General features: G+C 52.4%; 1 protein-coding gene across 1 annotated transcript in view; it reads right to left on the bottom strand.

Moving 5' to 3' along the window:
* The window catches only part of GALNT17 (polypeptide N-acetylgalactosaminyltransferase 17), a 383,074-nt gene that overhangs the window by 186,575 nt on the left and 173,379 nt on the right, over nt 1-23,120 (bottom strand). Inside the window, exon 3 of the mRNA XM_079120206.1 lies at nt 22,514-22,680. Coding sequence (XP_078976332.1) covers nt 22,514-22,680 — 167 coding nt within the window. The remainder of the gene's footprint in view (nt 1-22,513; nt 22,681-23,120) is intronic.

Genomic DNA, 23,120 nt, shown 5'->3' with positions numbered 1-23,120 from the left:
GGGGCGACTCTGGAAAGACAGAAGGAGCTGCACCCACACCTAAATTAATAAACGAATAAAAAACGGCTCAGGCCCAAGCGTTCCCTCCAGACACTTGCAGTCTAACTAAGGAGAGGAGACACGTTCAAAGGTCACAACGTTCACCAGACGGAGCTGGTGGACGAACAAGAAAAGCCACCGAGGAGGAGTGGACCCTGAGGCACCGAGGGAGAAGGGACTGGCAGAAGTCAGGTGTGCACTTTCCCTAATCCAGAAAGCCCAGCACAAGAAAAACACAGGAGCACAGCACTGGATCCATAAGGTGCCAGAGTCACAAGCGCTGAGATTCATGCTGGGCAACCGGAAAGGTGCCACTGATTTAAAAAGACAAAGGAGAGGACGAGGAACAGGTTGATGAGTTCTCCTGGGCACGGGCCGGGGCTCCAGTGGACATCGAGGAGTTAGAGCCAAGGTTACAGTGTGGCGATAGAGAGGCGTCAGGACGCAGGGGCGAGGCGGCGGCACAAGAGGGAGACTTCCAGGAGATGAGGGGACCAAGACCACACGAGGGAGACCACACATTTAGGAGGCAGGGAAACCGCCGGAAACCCACCCTGGGTAGAAACAGCACCACGGGGCAGGGCTTCCAAGAGGGGCCTGCGTGTCACTCCCAGAGAGTCCCAGAGCCTGTGAGGACTGAGACTCACGCTCCATCCCCGGTGACCAGCGTCCAGGGTCAGGGAAAGCTGGGTGCATTCAAGAAAGCGAGAGCTGAGCACGCGTCCCTGATCAGGAGGCTCCTGATGGGACCGGTGACTGGAAGGACTTCCCCCTGGGTGTCATGGGTCCCTGTAGGGACAGTGTGAGCACAGAGGGAACTGCATGAGTAGGACCACAGAAGAGAGTTCTAGAAAGGCGGGTTCTGGAGGAACACATTTGGGACTGCAGGAGGGCTTCAGGTTGTTGAGGTCCAGAAAGGAGAGAGTCTGACTGGGGGTGCGGGTGGGGGGCAGAAACCCAAAGCCATCTTGGAGGAGCGGGTCACTGGTCAACCTGCTGAACAAGACCCCGGGCTCCTGGGGAGCACACCAAGCCCTTGCCCCCCGCCCCCGAGACTGCTGAGAAATGTCACACCTGTCACCTAAGGTCCCTCAGCATCCTTCACAGAAGCAGCCATTCTGGAACTGTAGAAGGAGAGGAAGAACATTTTACCTGCGTTTTTATTTTTTTTCAGAGAAGAAAACAAAAACCTATTTCTGCAGAGATAAATGTTTACCTTCCAGTGTTAGATGGAATTCAATATTAAATTGGCCTTGTGCCATTTGGGAATCCTTGTGTTTCTTACGGTTTCGATAAACAGTATTTGGGGAAGTCAGGAGGGAAGAAGCAAACACAGCCCGTGACCAGAAGGGGCTGGCAAGGGAAATACATCTGCTCCTAAACAATAAAGAAACACCTGTCGTCCAGGCTTGGGAGCGCAAGCTGGTAATAACAGAGGTACCTACAGTGGGAACCAAGCAAAACGCTATTACGGAAATCTCCCCAGAGCCCCACTTTCAGCGAATTACAGACTGAGCTGCCGGACAGTCCTCTCCTCTCAGTCGCAGGAGGGGTTAACCTGGGAGGCTCCTCTCTGCTGCATCCAAAACCAGCGCAGGAGCCCCGTGCCACAGATGCATGGGCTTCGGGAAGCCATGCCGCCCAGGCTGGGCCAGGTCAGGGGTCCACGTTGGGGGGAACCTTACCTGTCCTCTCTCACCTCGTGAGAGGGTCTAGAGGGGAGCAGCTGAACGTTCCGCCTCTCCCTGAAGGTGTGGAGGCTCAGGAGAACCCACCTAAGCTCAAATGAGTATTTCTAGAAACTTCAACCACCAAGCACGGCCCAAGAGGAGCTTGCATCTCCAACAAGCTCCGAGGACCTGGTGCTCTGAGGTCACACCCTGGCAGTGCTGGTTTGGCCATCCCCCTGCCTGGCTCCATCAGTGATGAACCAGCTGGCTCTTCATAAACTAGCCCTGTGGGTGAAATACGGCTCACTCTCCCTGAGCATGCGTTCCAGGATCCCAGCTTGGCCTTCCCACCTCCTGGGCCCTTCTTGTCCTACACTGACTGCAATACGAGACCTCTCAGAGACGACCTCAGCCTGAAGGGTGAGGGTCTGCCACGCTGTTTCCAGAACTAGGACCGTGAAGCCCGGCCACACCGGAGGGAGCAATCTCGCAGCTGGGTCCTTCGCTCCATCAGGACTCCACGTGCTCCTGGCTCCTGCTCCCTCCTGACCCTCCTCACTACCAAAACACCAGAGCTCTCATCCTGCAGGCATGCATCCCAGAAGCCCCAGCGGATGCCTGGAACCGAGGCTGGTGCTACACTAAAGTAACGGCCACTGGGACACAGGCCCTGCAGGGCAGCGATGGTGGAGCTGGTAACGGAGACGGCTGTGAAGTGCCTGACGGGTGGGCAGTGTATACACCAAGGATACTCTGGATCAAGGGATGGCCACAAAGGAGGCACAGAGCAGTGTGGCCTGAGATCGCATGGCGCTGCTCAGAAAGGCATGCAAACGGAAACGTACACATTACTTATTTCTGGAATTCTCTCTTTGATATTTTTGAACTGAGGTAGATAGCAGGTGACTGCAAAGGCAAAAAATGCAGATCGGGGACCACAATACCACTGAGGGCACCGATCCTACCCACGTCCTTCTGCTGCCACCAGCGCCTCTACCACCCGACTGCCAGCAGCTGTCAGGCGCGGGCATGCTGCTCGCTGGGAACGCACGGGCTGTGACAGCTGGGGACGAGAAAAGCACACATATGGCCCGCTCCAATTAAATGCGAAACCCAAGTGCCTGCCTCTGAGCCCACCATCCTCAGAGTGGGCCCCACCGCGGCCCACGAAGGTGCCACTTCCCTGCTCCTCCCCGGGCTCACCAGCCTCCATCGGCTCAGCGGGGCTGACCAGGGGCCCGGCTGCCCCCACGCATACCCGACGTCTCGAACACACTGGTTAGTTCTTCTTCCTTGCTCTCCTGTTATAACTAAAATGCACCATCTGGGCCATTCTGAAATACACAGCTCGGTGGCGTTAAGTACATTCACAAGGCAGCACGGCCACCGCTGCCACATAGTTCCGGAACTACAGCTCCAAACACAAACCCGTGCCCTGGAAGCAGTTGGTCCCCTTCCCCCGACGCAGCCCCACTGATGGGCTTCTCTACCAGTTGGCCTGTTCTGGATACTGCATTAAAATGGAGCCAGCAGTGTGTGGTCTTTTGTGTCCGTGGTCCTTGTCAGTCTGAAGGTGGGGTATGTGTGAGGAACACAGGTTGCTGGGTTGATTGATGTAAACCCCGAGGCCTCACTGAAGATCTGATTCCATATTCTGTGGCTTCGGTCCCCATGTTGGTAACTGGTGGACTTGAAGCTGCCCCCAGGGCACACTCTGGCCAGCAAGCTGCCTTCGACTCTGGGCTCCTGCTGGCCTGGACTTTTTCCAGGGTGGATCCTTGTTCTGGGCCTGTGCTTTATACCCAATTGGTCATCAAAGCTACCCCTGTCTAGAAGTGTCTGGAAGGGTCCTCCTCCCAACCCGACCTGTTCTGAGCTCCTCCAAACAGCAAGGAGGCACCACATCCCTGAGGGAGGCTCCAGCCCATGCCTCTCACTCCTGCCCCAGAGTCTCCCTGACACCGAGCGTGGCTGACCCTGTGGGAACTCCCAGCTCACTGCAGCCGGGGACTCTGACAATCGGCTCAGACAACATGGTCTTCAAGACTGGGTTAATCAGAACACTCTACATTTCTGAAGCATCTTCTCTAAGAAATTTCATGTTTTATATAAGTGAGAATCAGCTTTGAAAGAGCATAAAAAATAGACTTAAAACACCTGGATGTCCAGGTGTGCCTGGAAAGACACTCGGGCCTAAAATAACCAGCCAACTAGATGTGTAATAGCAGCCATACAAAGACCAAAACCGAAATGTTCGAATACTATCTTAAACACTGGAAAAGCAAGTAGGGGTTGGGGAGAAACTGGGATGATGTCCTGGTCATCTGGCTTTCGGGTTTCTTCTGTGTCAAGCAGAGAGAGTAAGTGCAGGGGTGGATTTTATTTTCGTGTTTATACAATTTGAGGGAATCGTCTTTTGAAAGAGAAAAACAAATCTTATTTTATAAATCTGACAAGATGTGTGCACGTAGCCAGGGGCCTGAGGTGGCCTTGAGGCGCCAGGCTGCTCACGCACAGCGCCTCCCGGCCGCCTAGCCCTACTCTTCAGACACCTCAAACACTAGGCGGGCGTGTGTCTAGGATGAAATATTCATACCCCCAAATTGCTAACCAAGCTGACTAAAATGTCAGCCCATCACGGAAGGATGCGGAACGGGATTCGGCTTTCACGACGGAGCCAGGCTGCCTGGCGGACTGGTCACGTTCCGTTTCTGCTCTGACGCTTACCGTGTCCTCATTACTGCCACATGGTGCTGCAGCCGCTTACCTGGATCAAGCTTTCTACTCTCTGAACCCAGCGGTGCTTCACTGCTGAGCCACACCCCCGCCCCTTTCTGTGTTTTACTTTGAGACAGGGTCGTGCTGCGTTGCTTAGGACCTGGCTAGGCTGCTGAGGCTGGCCTCGGACTCACCGTCCTGCTGCCTCAGCCTCCTGAGGCCCTGGGATTACAGGCCTGCACCACTGCACCCGGCTCTTTCTACCCGCTTAGTGACTCTGAAAAGGTGTTTTTATCCCCATTTTATGAACAAGGAAACTGAGGCACTGAGAGGCTGCTATGGTGTGAATGTCCGTTGTCCCCAGCTCTCTCTGGGTGAATCCTAATCCCTCGGTGTGGTGTCTAAAGAGACAGGACCTCTGGAAGAAAATTAGATCACGTGGGGTCCACACTCAAGAATGAGATCAGTACTCTTATGGAAGAGGCCCGTGGAAGCATGTCTGTCCCCCTACCATGGAAGGACACTAAGGAGGACCAGGCTGTCACCAGATCCAACCTGCTTTGATCTTGGACTTCAAGAACCATGAACAATGAACGGCTGCTTATTAACCACCCAGCCTAAGGTACTTTGTTAGAGCAGCCCAAAGGGACTGAGGCGGAGAGCCAGGCAAGGCCACACGGCTTGGGTGACACACCAGCACACCGACTTTCTATCTCTGGTTCTGGAGGAGGTGACACTGAAGTCCCAAGCTTGTGGGCCCCTGGGGCGCTGCAGAGGCCCGACCGGGGCCCCGTGGGAAGCGGAAGCCCCGTGTTCCCCAATGGACCACCGGTGTGCACTCTCACTGCGGGGGGCACGAGCCCGGGACAATGAATCCCATTCTGTTCCGGATCTGCCGCCATCGACACCCGAGACGGGAGGCAAGGGAACAGGGCCAGAGCCCGAGTGGCAAGGTGGCCGGCCCGTGAGACGTGAGGAGCGAGACACCGAGCGTCACGCGGAATCCATCACACAAGCCCCGCGCGGAGGACAGGCCCCGGAGAGGAAGCCATCTGCTTTCAGTTCCTGGAAAAAGAAGCGCGTCTCCACTGGCCCTTTCACTCAGATCTCCTCCTTTGAAAACAAGCACGGGTGACCCTACGCAACAGGAAAACGCCACCAGACCCGTAGGAGGGGACCCCAAGTTGCTTCCCCAAATTAGAGGAGCAACCCCCTCGCTTGCCCGTCAACAGGCAGGTGACGTCTGTGCCTGCCGCTGATTCTAACAACAACATGTGAATCTAAGCGACACAATTTGTCTACAGGCTGGACTGTGTTTTTCTTTCATTACGTTTCTTATTTACTGTGATATTGATTCTGAATGCTCTGACGCTGGTAAATATCTTCCCTGAAATAGCAAGAGTCACAGTCATTAAGGAGGGAGAGGACAGAATGCAAGAAGTGCAGGGGCCCTGGGAGGACAGGTGTGCACTCTGGCGCCTGGTCACTTCTCCCCTGGTCACTTCTCTTAAACACAAGGCCAGCCAGGAACGGGCAACAGAGGAAGCTGATCGTCTGACCAGTGCCGCCGCCTCTAGCTTGCGGGGTCCTCTAGATTCAGACCTCTGAATTCTTCAAGGTCAATGGCAGCAGGTGCCTGTGGTAAACGCCCAGGTTAGGGTGGGTTGTGTGGCGAAGCCTGTTCCACACGCAGCCGGCAGAGCTCTCCAGGTTTTATCCCAGACACCACCCAAGCAGAGCAGATGTGGCCTGGGACGCCGCCTGGGATGTTCTGCTGTCCCGAGGCCCCTGTAACACCGGGCATCCCAAGCTCACGACCGTGTGGCGTGAAGACTTGCAGAAGCTCTGCTCACCTTACGTGCACAGAGAGCGCTGGACGGCAGTTCTGATGTGGAAAACAGAATGGAAATGGAGAGGTCCCAAGGAGGGCGGGCTTGGGACACACTCACATTCGCCTGACGCCCGGGGACACTCGGGGAAGACAGTGCGCACCCTGGTCCCGAGCACGCATCCGGATGTACTGCACGGAGTTGGGGGAACGTTCACAGGGACAATAAGGGTTCCTACCTAACCAGGCCGTGCTGGGGTCTGCATGTGGTTCACCCCCGCGAACTCGGCTGAGGTTCAGTCCAGTCCCTGGGCCAGTCAGCTAGCTATTCATTACTGTGACCAGAACGCCCTACCAGAGCAGCTTAGAGGAGGAAAAGTTTATTTCAGCTCACAGTTTCCGAGCTCCAGTCCATGGTCGGCCAACTGCACAGCTCTAGCAGCCAGGAGGCAGAACAGCATGGCGGCAGGGCATGCAGGAGGACAGCAGTGTGGCTCACGACAGGAGGCAGGAGAGCCTGAATCCAGGGAGCCAGCGACAGTACCACCCCAGGGGCACACCCTCAGCCACCTGCCTCCTCCGCCACACCCCACCTTCCTATAGTTACCACCTATTAATCCATTCAGATTATTAATCCATCAAGTGGATTAATCCACTGTTCAGGCTACGGCTCTCATAATCCAGTCATTTCACATCTGAACATTCCTGCAAGGCCTCACACATGAGTTCTCGGGATGTTCTCTTCCATGGGGAAGTTCTCTTCCCACGCTGGGCCGAGATGTCTGTCTCTTCTGTTCCATGCCTCCTGCTCCACAGCTGTTGGGCATTATCAGAGGACGAGGGAGGCCTGCCTGTCCACTCTTGCCCATCCAGGATGGTCCCTGCTCGATCCTGCAACCCAGCAAGGTCCTCAGCCTCTGACGGGGGGCTCTCTCTCCACAGCTTCAGTCTGCTCCCTCTGGACGGCTCTGGACAACTCATTGCCAAGCTCCTCTGCCTCTGCCCCCACCCAGGCACGTCCTCTCCCTGTGGTGTCCTCCCATTTCAACGGTGCCGACTCTCCCGGAGCCAATTCTTAAGCCTCCTGCTTCATAAGGATGACACTAACTTCCCCAAGATGCTTCCCTTGTGATGCAGCCCCATTCCACCCCATCCGGGTTTGCATCAGAGGTCCAAGGTCAGCTCGTCCACCCTGCCCATGCCCACCTCGTTCTTGGAGGTGTTGCCTGATGGTCACGAGGTACCTGGGGTGTGGCGATGCTGTGCCTGTCCATGCCCCCTGGCCACAGGGCACAGGTCCAAGGAGGGATCTGTCCCAGATGGAACACCACTTCCTTTCTCTGGAGAAACTGACCTGACTCTACCCAAAAGCTGAAGCTGTAAGACACAAACTTTGGGCCGCACAGCAGCTGTATTTTCCTCTACAGGAACTGAAGACCCGGGGAGGCCAGTACCTACGAGCCACAGGGATGGAGACAGGGTCTGAGCTGCTGGCCCTTGCCCTACCCTGGGTTCTGTCAGACCCGCTGGCCTTCTCCGAGCATTGGGTTCCTATCTGGGGGAGCTCAGGATCTGATCACAGTGCAAAATATTCAACACACTTTTTGGATTTTCTCCTGGTTCTGCTGGAATGCATGCCACAGAGATGTGGTCACCGAGGCCAACGCAGGAACTTTTCACATAAATGGTTTAAATGACCAAAAGACCATTAGGACAGGCATTAACCACAAGACCCAGCAATGCACTCTCGAACACTGACTCCTGACAGAGAAGATGCATTTCACCAAATTGCTACATGTAAATGCTCATAGCAGCCAGATCTGTAAAAACGCTCAAGCACAACAACTCAGATGTCCTGCAAGAGGTGACCGCTCCAGTGATCACGTCAACCAACACCTCGGAGGACTGCAAAAACTGAGAAGGAGCCAACGGGTACACCCAACAGCCTGGGCGATGTCCAGGGAATCATGCGCACATGCACAGATGACTCCAAAGGTCACACACTAGGTCGTCCAATTCACAGAGCATCTTTGAAAGACCAGAATCGGGATGTGAGCAGATGAGGGGTCACCAGGTGTTGGGCCACAGCGGGGTGGCAGGAGGGAGCCTTCCTGATCACGGAGGTAGATACACAAGTCTGCACGTGATAAGATTAGATAGAACATTCTCTGTCTCTCTGTCTTTGTCTCTCTCTCTCTCTCTCTTTCTCTCTCTCTCTCTCTCACACACACACACACACATACACACACACAGGTGAAGTCAGAATAAGCTCTGTGGATTGTACCCGGGGCCATTTCCTGGTGACCACCATTTTGTGGGACGTTCCCACTGGGGACACTAACTGAAGACTCTACTAACTTCCTGTGTTGCTCTGCAACGGCCCACAGATCTACACTTATTCCAGACTAGAAAGGGGGCTGCTCCTGTTCCTGCTTGTCAAGGCCAGCGTAGGATGCGCCCAGGGAGTCCTCCCCTTAACTCTGGTGCAAAGTGCGCACCGTGCTCCCGGGCCTGTCCTCCCCGGCGCCCTAGCACATCGAGAGGAATATAAGCGCCCAACTTGGTTGTGATTACAGACCCACAGAGCAAACGCTGTCACACAGCTATGATCCGGTCGGGGGCTAAGACAAGAATTATCTATGATTAGGAGGGCTGCTTACAGGCAGGGGGTGGGCAGGTGATGTTCCCATAAAGAGCCCGGCCGAGTGTGCAGCTGGCGATAACACGGTGTCTCCTGGCTCTGTCACTCAGAGCCTCGGCGACACGGGAAGAGTGTTATCTCCCCAGAACACAAGACTCCCCTGTCCCTGCAAGTGCACACCAGGAAGGACGCCTGGCGCAGGGCCGGCTCCTCTCCAAGATCCCTTCTGGAAGACCAGAGGGTAGAACCTTCCACTCAAAAAAGTTCTCTGCCCGAGCCTTTCTGCTTCCAGCCTTTGAATCCAACCAAGCAGAGGTGCTGCTCAGACATGCTCGTTCTACAGGGGACTAGAAGTGACAAGCCACACAGCTGTTCAGGTTGCCACCAAGCCCGAACAATGACGCTGGGGGACAGGTGGTGTGCCAGTCAGCTCTCTGTCACCACAGGAGACACTTGTGATGATCGACTCGTGGAGAGGAAAGGTCTATCTGGCCCACAGCTTCGGAGGGTCCACCCGCCATCCAGGGGCCCCACTGGATAGTAACATGGTGGCAGTGCCTGGCAGAGCAAAACACTCACCCGGGGTCAGAAGGCAAAGAGGAACGTTAGCGGGAAGAGGCCGGGGTCTCCTCTCCCGGCAGGCATTCCCCAGTGACCTGGAGGCCCGCGGCTCCCAGTGGGGGCAGGCTGCAGAACCAGCCCTGACTCGGGCCTCTGGGGTCCTTCCAGACCCAGCCCGCAGCAGGTGCTGCCTCCGATGGCGACCCAAGAGCCAACCTGCTGAAGCCGAATACGCACAATGACTCCGAGCAGAAGCTTCCAGAATGACGCCAGAGGAGGAGGAAGAACATCTCTGCACTGGTGGGGCTGAGCTTAGCTTATCCAGCCATCATCACCCAGCAGCGAGCCAGGCCGCGGGGCCCAGGGCGCGGGGCGCAGGGCAGAGGAGGCTCCGGCCGTGGAGACTCTCACGGTTGGAGACGGGCAGGGGCCCAGCGTGGTAAGCGCTCTGCCAAATGACGCACCGAGGCCAGGGCGGCAGACACGAAGGGCTTCCTCCAGGGGTGACGCTGAGGTGGAGGGGATCCAAGAAGGAGCAGAGCTGGCACATCAGTCAGGCCCGCGCACTCCGGCCTCCGCCAGGCACAGCAGTCCTCCCTCCCACGGCTGCAGAGGCCGACACGCGGCGGAGGCACGCGCCTGCCCTAGCCTTCTCCTGTGCATGCGCAGCCACGGCCAAGTCAACGTGTAGATCAGGCACCGCCAGAGGGCACGGCTCTGAGGACGAAGCAGGAAACCAGGCAACAGGCTGTGGCAGAAGTCATGAGAAGGCGGTCTCTGGACACCTCTCACTGCACCGCAGATCTCAGGACCTCAGCTTACGGGGTTTTCTTTCCCTACTAAGCCACCTTTTCACTTAAAGGAAGCACTGCACGGTTTCTCCTTGGCGGGTCTGAGCTGATCTCGTGCTCTGGGGCGTTTCCGTGAGGAGAAGCTCCGCGATCCTGAAGCAGACCCCGAGCCCGTGCCCTGGGGAGACGGCAGGCAGGTGGCCTGCACTGGAGGGACGCGCTGGGAGGGACGCTTCGCCTCCCAGGTAGGCGAGCAGGATTCATCAGGCTACTCAGAACAGAATACAATCTAGAAACCAGGAGTTGATTATTTCCGGAAATTTCCACTTATTATCTTGAGATCACGGTTGACCAGAGAAGATGCAAACTACAGAAGGCAAAATCTCAGGGAGGGGGCAGGGGACCCGCCTCGCCTCGTGGCCGCATCCCTGTGGAGAAGCTGCTATCACGCCAATCTACTCGAGACCATTAAAGGCCTGGCCAGGACCACAGGGCCAGCGCTTGGGACGTGTTCACGACTTTTTTTTTTTTTTTTTTTTTGCCTGTTAATATTTCATTCGTTTATTTATGTATTAGGTTTGATTTTCCCCTACATACATACAGGGTGATAATGTCTTATTCTACAGTCCTTCCCGTTCCCACTCTCCCATCTCGCCCCTCACTACCCTCTGTACCATTAAAAGTTCCTTTATCCTTCCCTACCCACCCCCACTATGGATCAGCATTCACTTATCAGAGAAAACATTCAGCCTTTGGTTTTCAGAGATTGGCTTATTTCACTTAACATGATCTTTTCCAGTTCCATCCATTTACCTACAAATGCCATAATTTCATTCTTTTTTAAGGCTGAGTAATATTCCATTCTCTATATATACCACACTTTCTTTATCCATTCATTTGTTGAAGGGCACCTAGGTTGGCCCCATAGTTCAGCTATTGTGAATTGAGCTGCTATGAACAATGGTGTGGCTGCTTCACTATACGAGGCTGATTTTAAGTCCTCTGGGTATAAACCTAGGAGTGGGATAGCTGGGTCAAATGGTGGTTCCATACCAAGTTTTCTGAGGAATCTCCACACTGCTTTCCTTAATGGTTGCACCAATTTGTATTCCCACCAGGGATGTGTGAGTGAACCTTTTCCCCACATCCTCACCAACACTTATTATTGCTTGAATAATTGCTATTCTGACTGGAGTGAGATGAAACCTTAGAGCAGTTTTGATTGGCATTTCTCTAGTTGCTAGAAATTTTGAATATTTTTTCATATGCTTGTTGATCAGTTGCATTTCTTCTTCTGTGAAGTGTCTGTTCAGTTCCTTAGCACATTTATTGATTGGATTATTTGGGATTTTCTTGGTGTTAAGTTTTCTGAGTTCTTTTTACATCCTGCAGATTAGTGTTCTACCTAAGGTGTGTGTGGTAAAGATTTTCTCCCACTCTGTAGGCTCTCTCTTCACATCACTGATTGTTTCCTTGGTTGAGAAGAAGTTTTGTAGTTTGGATCCATCCCATTTATTGATTCTTAATTTTACTGCTTGCGCTTTAGGAGTCTTGTTAAGGAAGTCAAGTTCTATGCTGACATGATGAAGATTTGGGTCTACTTTTCCTTCTGTTAGGTACAGGGTCTCTGTTCTAGTGCCTAAGTCTTTGATGCACTTGATTTTTGTGCAGGGTGAGAGATAGGGGTTTAATTTCATTTTGTTACTTACATATGGATTTCCAGTTTTGCCAGCACTATTTGTTGAAGAGGCTATCTTTTCTTTATTGTATATTTTTGGCACCTTTGACTAGTATGAGACAACTGTATTTATGTGGTTTTGTCTCTGTGGCTTCTGTTTTGTACCATTGGTCTACATGTCTTTCTTGGTGCCAATACCACGCTGCTTTTGTTACTATTGCTCTGTGGTATAGTGTAAGGTCTGGCATTGTGGTGCCTCCTGCTTCCCTCTTCTTGCTAAAGAGTGCCTGGGCTATTCTGGGTCTCTTATTTTTCCAAATGAATTTCGTGACTAATTTTTCTATCTCTATGAAGCATGTCATTAGAATTTTAATAGGAACTGCATTAAATCTGTATAGTGATTTTGGCAGTGTGGCCATTTTGACAATAGTAATTCTGTGTATCCAAGAGCAGGGAGCTCTTTCCATCTTCTAAGGTCTTTAGTTTCTTTCTTTAGTGTTCTGTAGTTCTCACTGTAGAGTCTTTCCCCTCTTTCGTTAAACTGATTCCCAAGTATTTTATTTTTGTTGAGGCTACTGTGAATGGGGTAGTTTTCCTAAATTTAATTTATGGGTACTGTTTTTTTTTTTTGTTTGTTTGTTTTTTTTTACTTCTGTGACCTCACAAGAACAATTAGAGGAGAAGTGTATTTGGCTCATGGTTTCGAGGCCTGACTTCACTGACAGTCGACTCCATTCCTCAGGGCCCGAGGTGAGGCAGAACGTCATGGCAGAGCGTGGTGGGGGACTTGGCGATCAGGAAGCCGAGAGAGCGCTGCACTCACCAAGGAAGAGGCCACTCAAAGGCCTTTTGCCAGTGCCCACCTCCTCCCGACACCCCGCCTGCCGCAGGCACCGCCCAGCTGATCCCCACGGGGGGCGAACGCTCTGGTTTGGCCAAGGTTCCCCAGCCCAGTCACTTCACCTCTGAACCTCCCTGCACTGTCTCACACGAGCTCCTGGAGCCACCTCATGTCCACCCCACCACAGGCCAGGATGTGATCGCGCCCTCTCCTCCATGTGCTTTAGGACAAAGGAGGTAATGAGGGAGGGTTAAAAAGCCAGTTAAAAATCACGAAGATTTATGGAAGAGAACGCTGACCACAAAACAAGCTCATGCACACTCGAAGTTGGAGTTGCACCTCGCCTAAGTGCGAAGGCACAGGAACTTTCCAGGAGAAGGTAGAACTCGACGTGCCCAACGAGAATGCCATCCTTCCCCCAAACTGCTGCTCCTTCCATATTTCCTTCCTTCCTTTCTTCTTTCTTTCTGGACTAGAGATTGAACCCAGGGAACTTAACCACTGAGTCCTATTCCCAGCTTTTTAATTTTCTGTTTGAGACAGGGTATCCCTAAGTTGCTTAGGTCCTTACTTAGGTGCTGAGGCTGACCTCAAACTTGTGATCCTCCTTCCTTAGCCTCCCGAGCTGCTGGGATTTCAGGTGTGTGCCAGCACCCCCAACGGGGTTTCCTTTCTTAATGAGAGGTGCCAGGATGCGTCCTATAACCGGAACAAGGACCCCCAGAGTCCTCTGACGCCAGCCTATCTTCACCCCCTTCACCATTCAGTCACCATGTGATTCCACCTCCATGTCCCAAATCTAGAATATTTCAACACATGAAACCAGTGAGCTTCGAATCAGTAGTTATAGGACTGATCGTTAGACACATTTGAGACAGCCATACTTTGGGACAGGGTTTCTATGTTATAGGGTCTCCAAGTAAAAACTCTTGCACCTTATATGAAAATGTTTTTAAATATTTTTAGTTGTAGATGAACATGGTACTTTTATTTCATTCATTTATTTATTTTTGTGGATGTTGAGGATCAAACTCAGCGCCCCGCATGCACTAGGCAAGTGCTCTACAACTGAGCTTCAGCCCCAGCCCCATGAAAATATTTGTCTATTAGAATACACATGGATATTCACACAGCCTAGCGATGACAGAGAAGATATATGGACATTCATACAGTCTAGGGTAAAGGATTACTTTCTCAGGACATCATCGAAAGGAAAGACTGACTGATCTGACTACATGAAATGTAAAATTTATGCTTATCAAAGAAGTATTATAAACAACTAATTAGAATAAAAAAATAATTTAAAAATGGGAACGAAACTTAAGAAAGTATTTTAAATAAATTAAAGTGAAAAATACAAATTGAGAAATATAACTGTAAAGTGAATTTATAAAAAATAGAATATATAAAATAGAATATATAAAAAGTTCTTATAAATCAAAAAGACAAAAATATCCCAATAGAAAAAGGAATAAGGAAACATCAAAAGCCATATACTAAAATATACCTATGGTTAAGACTATGAAAGATGTTTATCATTACGAGTATTTTAAAAAGGCAGATTACAGGATGATGTTCTAGGAGGGGGACGCAGCTCTTGCTTAGCATGTGTGACACACTGGGTTCAATCTCCAGCACCAGGAGAGGGAGGAGGAAGAGAGAGGGGGAGGGGGACAGCGGGAGGGGGAGGGGGAGGCAAGGATAGAGGGAGGGGGAGGGGGAGACTGGGAGACCAGGACAGCTTCTCTGCTTATATTAAAAGTTTTTAGAGGTGAATGTGAAACTTCCAGGATAAGATGGATTTAACTCAGGACTCTGATGCCGCTACTCAAAATGCTAATAGTAACAATAAAGGCATTTAAAAATAAATGAACAAGAAACACCATGACGCTCCAAAGTTGGAGAAGACCCCAGGAGAGACAGAGCCATAAAACCCAGAAGGCTGGAGAGGGGACTCTCGGGGACAACCAAATGACAGCCAGCTGGCCCCAAGCCACTCATGGGACCTGGAACCCAGCTCAGTGCAGCCCAGGGCATCTGCAGCAGGCAGTGACCAGCAGCCCAGGACCTCTTGAACCAGGGGGAGGCAGAATTAGGGAAGGGGGTGCAGAGGTGGTTTGAAAAGCAGGGACGTCACCAGGTCCCCACTCCCGCTTCACCTGCAGCCACGCAGAGCGCCCCACTTCCAAAGCCCACAAGTCCAACCCAAGTCTCGGTGCCTAATCTGCTTCTCTAAAACTGTGATAAAGTAGACAGAACATGAAATGGAGCATTCTCACTATTCCTAGGTGCACGATCCAGGGACATTCAGTACCTTCCCATGATTGGCAGCATCAGCTGACTCCAGAACATCACTCATTTCTCTCAGAGCAAACTTCTGCACCCACTAGCCAACTCCCGCCCACCCAGCTCCTGGCTGCGTAAGCCCTGCCGGTGAGGCCGTCACGAGCTGGCACCTGGGGCATCTCAGGACAGCCTCCGCGTGGACAGTGGAAAGTGAAGAACAGACAGCGAAAGCAGAAACACTTAGGAGCAAGACAAAAACAGTCTTCACATCCTCCAGGGAAAAAGAAAACACGCTGCTTCCATGAAGTAAGAACAATATGCTATGAATAGGAACTTCCAGAAAATAAAATTATCACTTGGATAGTAAATGTATTCTAGCAAGAATTTAAAAAGCTGAATAGAGGAAAGATAAGATTGATGAGCATAAACAAAGCAGAGTAAAAAGATCTGAAGAGAGAGGCAAAGGCTTCCCAGGATGCCGGGAGGCGCTCAGGCTCAGAATGGAGGGGAAAGGGGGCCAGGGATTGCCAATCTAAAATCCCAAGAAAATTTCCCCAAACTGACAGAAATTACATTCCAGGCTGAAGCCCAGAGTGTCCAGGGTGGTGGATGAAAACTGATGCACACCAAGGCGCATCACGGACGATCAGAACTCGGGAGGAACGGAAGACTCCACGAGTTTCCAGAAGAGGGAACCTGCAAAAAATCAGAAGAAGGCTCAGCTCTCCCAACAGCAGGGAGACATGGAAAGCCCCGGAGCCGCATCACCCGCGTCCCGCAAGGAGGAGCCCCTGCCTCCGAGGCCCGCTCACCAAGGACGGAGCCTCTGGCCCAGCTGATCGTGGCTGCTCCTCCACTCTGCAGGGGTCCCAGCGGTTGTGTTTCACCCAATAAGCCCATCGACCAGGTGAGGGCAAGCCAGCGGACGCAGGTGGAAGAGGCAGGTGGCCCAGTCAGGACGCCATGCCCAGCGGGCCCAAGGCTGGGTGGACACGCCAGGCCGGCAGCCACGGTCCTCCTGCGGGCTCCTCTCTGAGCGTGAGTGTGTGGCTCAGGACTCTGGCTCCTGCCGGTCGACTGGATGCTCCCACCACAGGCTTTCTCCATGCCTGCGGCCTCCACTCACTGGCCTCTAACCGTGTTCTGTTTTGACCTCCTCCGGGTGGGCAGAGGCCCTGGTGCATCAGAAGCTGAGAGCCCAGAGCAGCCGTCCACCTGCCCGTGCTTCTGTCTTGTCCAGTACCATCCACACAGCAGCCTGCCAGGAGCGCCCAGCGCACCCCGTTTCCTGGGCTCACTCAGGATGCAGCGGGCCTTGGAGAAGGGGCTGCTGTCAGCTCTCGGGAGAGCACACAGGCAGTGTTCCTGTCCTTGACCTGGCAGGATAATAACAAGCACGTTTCACAAGACAACCGAAGGAGCCAGGAGAGTCATGGAAAAAGAAGGAAGGAAAAGACCTCCAGATTAGAAAGTCAGAGGTGAGATTACTGCTGTTTGAAAATGACATGAACACACACACAGGCACACAGACACATATACACAGACATACACACACAGAGACACAAACATACACACAAACACACAGAGACACAGAGACACACATACAGACATAAACAGACACACATACATACACATACATATGCAGACACACAGACATACATACAAACACACACACAGACACACAGCACACACAGACACACATACACAGACATACACACAGAGACACAAACATACATACAAACACACAGAGACACAGAGACACACATATACACACATACATATGCAGACACACAGACACACACATACATACAAACACACACACAGACACACAGCACACATAGACACACATACACAGACATACACACACAGAGACACAAACATACATACAAACACAGAGACACAGAAACACACATACACAGACATAAACAGACACACATATACACACATACATATGCAGACACACAGACACACATACATACAAATACACACACAGAGACACACAGCACACATAGACACACATACACAGACATACACACAGAGACACAAACATACATACAAACACACAGAGACACAGAGACACACATACAGACATAAACAGACACACATACACACACATACATATGCAGACACACATACACACACATACATATGCAGACACACAGACACACACATACAAACACACACACAGACACACAGCATACATAGACACACATACACACACAGACACACATACACACACATACACACACATGGAAAGCCTTAAGGAGTCCGCCAAAGCGGGGGACAGTTGGAGCTAATAAACAAGCCAGCAAGGATAAAGGATACCAGATCAATATGCAAAAATTGGTTTATATTTTTATACACGAGCACTGAAGTGAACATAAAGAAAACAATTCCATTTACTATAGCATCGAAAGGAATAAAATACTTAGAAATAAATTTAACCAAAGAATCGTAAGACTTGTGCACTGAAAGTTATAGACATGGCTGAGAGAGATTAAGGAAGACCTACCTAAAGAGAAAAATGTCTCTGTTCACAGAATTTTAAATTCAAGATGGCAGCATTCCCCAAACTGGTGTACAGATCCACCGCAATCCCTAAAATGCTTCTATCTGCCTGCTCTTGCAAACATGTCTAAGTTGGTCCTAAAATTAATATTTAGAGCAGGGGCTCAAAATAGACAAAACAGTTTTTTTAAAAAAAGAGCAGGGATGGAGGACTCACCAATTTAAAGAGGTATCTCCAAGGAGCAGCTATCAAGGCATAACAACAGACCCCAGAGCAACTGCGTAGAGATGAGAGTGTGGCAGTCACCTGTCACAACTACATCCTTTTGACAAGGATGCAGTGACTGTGCAACTGGGGCAAGAACAGGCTCTTCAACAAACGTAGCTGGGACAACTCTCACCCTTGGGAGGAACATAAATTTGAACCCCTACCTCAAACCACATACAAAACTTAGCTCACAACAGATAAAGACCCTAGTGAAAGAGCTAAAACTATAAAACTCTTAGAAGACAACACTGACGTAAGTCTTCGTGGCCTGGGTTAAGACGTAGTTTCTCAGATACGACACCGAGAGTTCAAGAACCCAAAGGAGAAAAATAGTCAAACTGTATTTAATCAAAATGAAAAACTTTATTGCATCAAAGGACACAATCAAGAACATGGAAAAAATCCACACAGCGAGATACAGCATGTGCAAACACACTTGCAAAACTATTTGCCGAATATATTTGATAAGGGAGAGTCTCCAGGTCATATATCAAGAACAATTACAAATCAACAGGAAAGACACACTCCTTATTTTCAAAAAGGGCAGAGGACTTGAATGCCAAAGGAGACCAATGGCAAATAAGCCTGTGGAAAGATGCTTGAACAACTAGTCACCAGGGAAATGCAAACTAAGCCACAAGATAGCAATTCACAAGAGTTAAGGGTGGCCTTAACTCTTAGAGAAAGGAAAGTAACAAGTGTTGGCAGGGACGTGGGGAAGGGGGATCCTTGTGTGTCTCTGGAGGTAGTGTTGAACGTGCCGCTGCTAAGGAAGACAGTCTGGTGGTTTCTCAGCGTTAACCACAGAACTACCACGACCCAGCAAGCACTCCTGGCATATACTCAAGAACACTGAGGGCATGACGGCCGGGAAACTTACACGTGAATGTTCAGGGTACTGCTCTTCCTAAGAGCCAAGCAGCAGGAACAACCCAAAGCTCTGCCAACTGTTAAATGGGTCAATAAATGTGCTACACCCATATGGTAGAACATTATTCAGTCATCAAAAGGGATGAAGTGCTAGTATAGGCCACGCAGTGGCGTAAACCCAGGAAACACTAAAGGTCTCATGTTGTAGGCTGCACTTTCGATCAAGTGTCCAGAAGAGGTGAGTTGTAGAGACGCAGGAGCCCCAGGCAGGCAGGTTGGGAGAGGCTGCTCTCAGGGACAGGGTTTCTTTGGGGGACGCTGGAAATGTTCTGGAATTAGGCCACCGTGACAGGTACACACTGAAGGCCATGAATTCTGCACTTCATGGTGATGCATTTGACCTCAATTAGAACGAGGAACACGAATAGAAGATGTTCAGGCATGAAGTAAAGACGATGGCCCAGGAACTCCGTGCACCCGAGGGCAGAGCTGCGGGTCCACCGTGGCCGCCGCAGAGCGCCAGTCTGAGACCCCGGGTGCCAGCAGGAGTCAGGACACCCTGCCTGGAGCTCGGGAGAGGCACAGCTGTCCTGGGCCACAAGGTCTGATTGGGGAGAATGCACACAGGGGAGGGACCATGTAGTGTCCTGATGCGAGGACCCTGAGTGGTCCCAACTGCAGCAGGGAGCAGAGGGGTAGGAAGGGCAGCCCCACAGAGAGGGTTCGAGGAGAGTCAGGCAGCACCAGAGGAGAACCACACCAGCCAAGAAGCTGCACAACTGTCCCAGGTGCCTGCAGACCATATGCAACCAGGTGGGGAAGCACTCTGGGCTCTGAACAGTGGGTGCTCACTTGAGTGACAGAGGACAGAGGACTTGGGCTGGACGTCAACTTGCAAAGGCGAGGTCAAACAGCCTCAGTACGCTAACGGGGGCAGCCCCGCCTCACGGGCCTGCTGAGCCAGAGTTGCTGGCTCCGCCCACGACTTCCCTGAGCCAGGCTGGACCCCGGCATCCTGCAGCCAGAGAAGGGTCCACTCTGACCTCATTAAAAACCATGTTTTGTCACTTTTTTTTTTTTTTAAATAAAAAGGGGAAAAGATTATGCTCTATATGTCGGGGAGAAAAAAGCAGAAAATTAACTTGATCTTAATGATCTTAACTACGTCATGATCTTAACTACGTCATACTGGCATCTAAGAGGGCAGGGCATGCAGGAAGGAAGGAGCGGCTGCCCCCAGTTAGTTTCTTCAGCATCTGTTTTTCCAATGATATTTCCTTTCAGATAGATTCATATTTTCCTACAAAGAGCATGCGTTACTTCTAAGTCCAGAAAACGAAACTGTTATGTTGGAAAAGTAATGCTTTAATCAAACTTGAACCAGAGGTAGGCAAGGATAACAATATTAATGTTAGAAGAACCAAATTCAGGGGGAAAAAAAAAGGTATGCTTTTAAGATAAAGAGGGCATTATATAATGATCACCACCACCACAAATAACGAGAGCATGCAGAGACAATCTGCAGCTGCCACAGAAACTGAGAACAAGATGCATACATCAAATATCATTAAGAACGCAGGAAGGAACAGTCATTGTGGAAGGCGATTTTTAAAAACACCATTATCAAACAAGACTTAAGAAAATAAACTCACAGCCTTTCTACATACGCAAAATTGATGTCTGGCAGGAATTCAATTCCGTGATTACACTGCGTGGGGGCCTTTTCAAGTAGACAGAGAACATTGACGAAACTTGATAATGATAGATACCAAAGAACATCCCAATATAATAAGAAAGTATTAAATTCCTCTTCTAGTTAGAGAGAAGGCCTGTGTGTCCTGGAGAAAAGCCTGAGACGAGAGCCAGGCGAGGAGAAGGAAGAAAGGGTGTCAGTACAGCACGCTCGGGCCCCGGGCACTCAGGGCAAGGGAGGGGGAGGAGCAGGGACTAGCCTGGTGGTCTGCGGAACCCCAGCCTCCTCTCCCTTGTGCTCGCCCACTGAAAGGGCCCTTCCAGAGCAAGTCCGGGTCCTGGTTATCTTAACCCAGTGGTTCTCGAAGTCTGGCCCACCATCCCTGGGAGTGTGTGGGACCTCAGTGCCCTGGAAGCAGAGCTGACACTGCAGTGGGCTCCAGAAACTTCTGCTGAAGTGCCCAGTGCTGAAGGGGTCTGAGTGCTGCGGCTCCCTCGCCCGGCCTGGGCTCGCCCTGCAGGCAGCTGGCAGGACTCCTGGCGCTGCCCACTGGGTTGTGGTGGGATGCCTTCCCTTCCCAGCCACTCCCCAGAGACCACTGGGCCCCCCCTTGCCGCCCAAATGAACCACTGCTCTGCGATGGTAATTTCAGGGTCTGCCTTGTCCCGGGTGGGCAGAGCCTGCCTGGCCTCCTGTCCTCTCCTCTGGCTGGCTCCTGCGAGTTTCCTTGGGTGGAGGATCCCAGCACAACCCTCAGCCCAGACCAGCCTGGCGAACAGTCCACCCAGCTCTGTCTGGGTCACCTGGAGCTGCGTGGCTACAGCGCCTGCCGTCTGGCTTCTCATTCAAACCCTAGCTGGGCGAAGCTCACAGAAGGTCAACGGGGTGGGCCCCTGAAGCAAGTCCACCCGACACAAGGAGCCCGGCTGAGGAGACAACCCCAAGTCACAGCTAGCGAGTGTTATGGCTGGCAAGGTGAGGTGGGAGCCACCAACAGGGACGCGTGCAGGGGCTGCAAGGAGGGGCATGCCGGGGACACAGGGAACCAGGGGACTTCAGGCAGCAGGAGGGGCACAGGGTCCCACGGAGGGACCTGGGAGTACTGCCGAAGTGAGGGGTCGCGCACTGGCCAAAGGCAGCCCTGGTCGTAGCACCAGGGGCTGCAGAGGCCCTGGCCAGGTCAGGGGAGACCCTGCTGGATAACGTGAAGCTTCAAGCCTAGAAGAGCCTCCTCCTCCTGGAGGACCACCAACGTCAGGCCTTCGCGAATCCGTAGATAATCCGATGGCCTAATGTGAAGGAAGACACCGGAACGTGACGTTCACCCAGTTACCAGTGCTCACCGGACAGACGAGGGCTGGAGAAGGCCCTGGGGAAAAGCCAGCGGCTCAGAAGGGGCAGACGACCCCAGCTCCTAAAGGTGACCAGGTTGTAAACAAGCCCCATGCTGCCGGCTCGCCTGCTTCCCACCCAGAGCCTCTGGCAGGGGTCCTTTCCTCAGGGCTGGTCTACTTGGGTGGTGCTCAGAAGCAGCCCCGGACCTTCGGGTGGGCCCACTGCTGGCTTTCCTGGCTGTCCTGAGCTTGCGGGGCTTCCTCCCTCAGCGGGCACAGTGCTCCTTGGGCTCAGTGCCAACAGAGAGGCACGATCCACACAGTGCCCACCTTGGCCACCGCGCACCTGTGTCTGATGGGCTCCAGGGCCTTCAGGGAACGTGGGTTCTGCCCCTGGTGCCAGTTTGGTGTCTAATTGATCTACTGCTCCCAGGGGTGCTGAATTCCAGAAGCCCTGCAAACACGGCTCACTCTGCCCTACGGTTATTCTGGGCCCAGGGGCCCAGGAGGCAAACCTGACGTAGGATGAACAGCTCCCAAACAGGACAGAGTTTTTATCTAAAGCTTGGAAAATGACGGTGGACCAGGAGGGGGCTCCAGCCCTTCCCCTTATCCCTTCCAGGTGACATGACAAGGGAAGTTAGTCCAGGCCCGTCACTTGAGAGCCCCGAGGACCAGGAGCCGAGCCAGCACGCACCCGCTCCCGCCCCGAGGGCGCCTCCTTCCCACGTGAGACCAGGTGCACTCCCGTCAGCTGAGGCCAGTGCTGGCCAGCAGGCCGCCCTACCTTCGTCACTGTTGTCGTCCACCAGGATGATCTCCTTGAGCAGGTGCGTGGGCGTGTGATTGACGGCGCTGTGCACGGACCGCAGGATCACCGACAGAGCCTCGTTCACGAAGATGAAGATGATGGAGATCTGGGGCAGCTCCTTGGAGTACTTGAGCTCCTTGCACCTGGAGGAGGAGAGCGGAAGCCGCTTAGAGAGGCGGGAGGCACGCGGGCACAGCTGGACGCACGAGGGCGACGGCGTCCTTGAACCCTGCACCGAAGCCCAGCACTGAGGGTCCCTCCCGGCCCCTCTCGTTAGGAGCTTAGAATGAACCCTTGGGTTGGGGGGAGCAGTTGGCACACAGCTCCTCCTCCCCCAGGTCCGCCACCCCCAAGCAAAGGGAAAGCGCCCGTCTGTTTCCAGCCCACACCCCCTTACCGCCATGCCCCCTCCCTGAGCACCCCACCTTTCTTCTGGCTCCAGCTTCATGCACGCCTGCCCAGCTCCCTCCAGGCACCTGCCTGTCCTGATCTGGACCACTCTGTTCCAGCTAGGCAATGACCCCTGGGCCCCAAAGCCCTCGCCGAAAGACAGCCAGCACCCAGGCCCTGCGTCCAGAACAGG

The sequence above is a fragment of the Sciurus vulgaris genome, assembly GCF_902686455.1.
Source record: "Sciurus vulgaris genome assembly, chromosome: 18".
In the NCBI taxonomy this organism is placed as follows: domain Eukaryota; kingdom Metazoa; phylum Chordata; class Mammalia; order Rodentia; family Sciuridae; genus Sciurus; species Sciurus vulgaris.
This window is presented reverse-complemented; position numbering and strand designations above follow the sequence as displayed.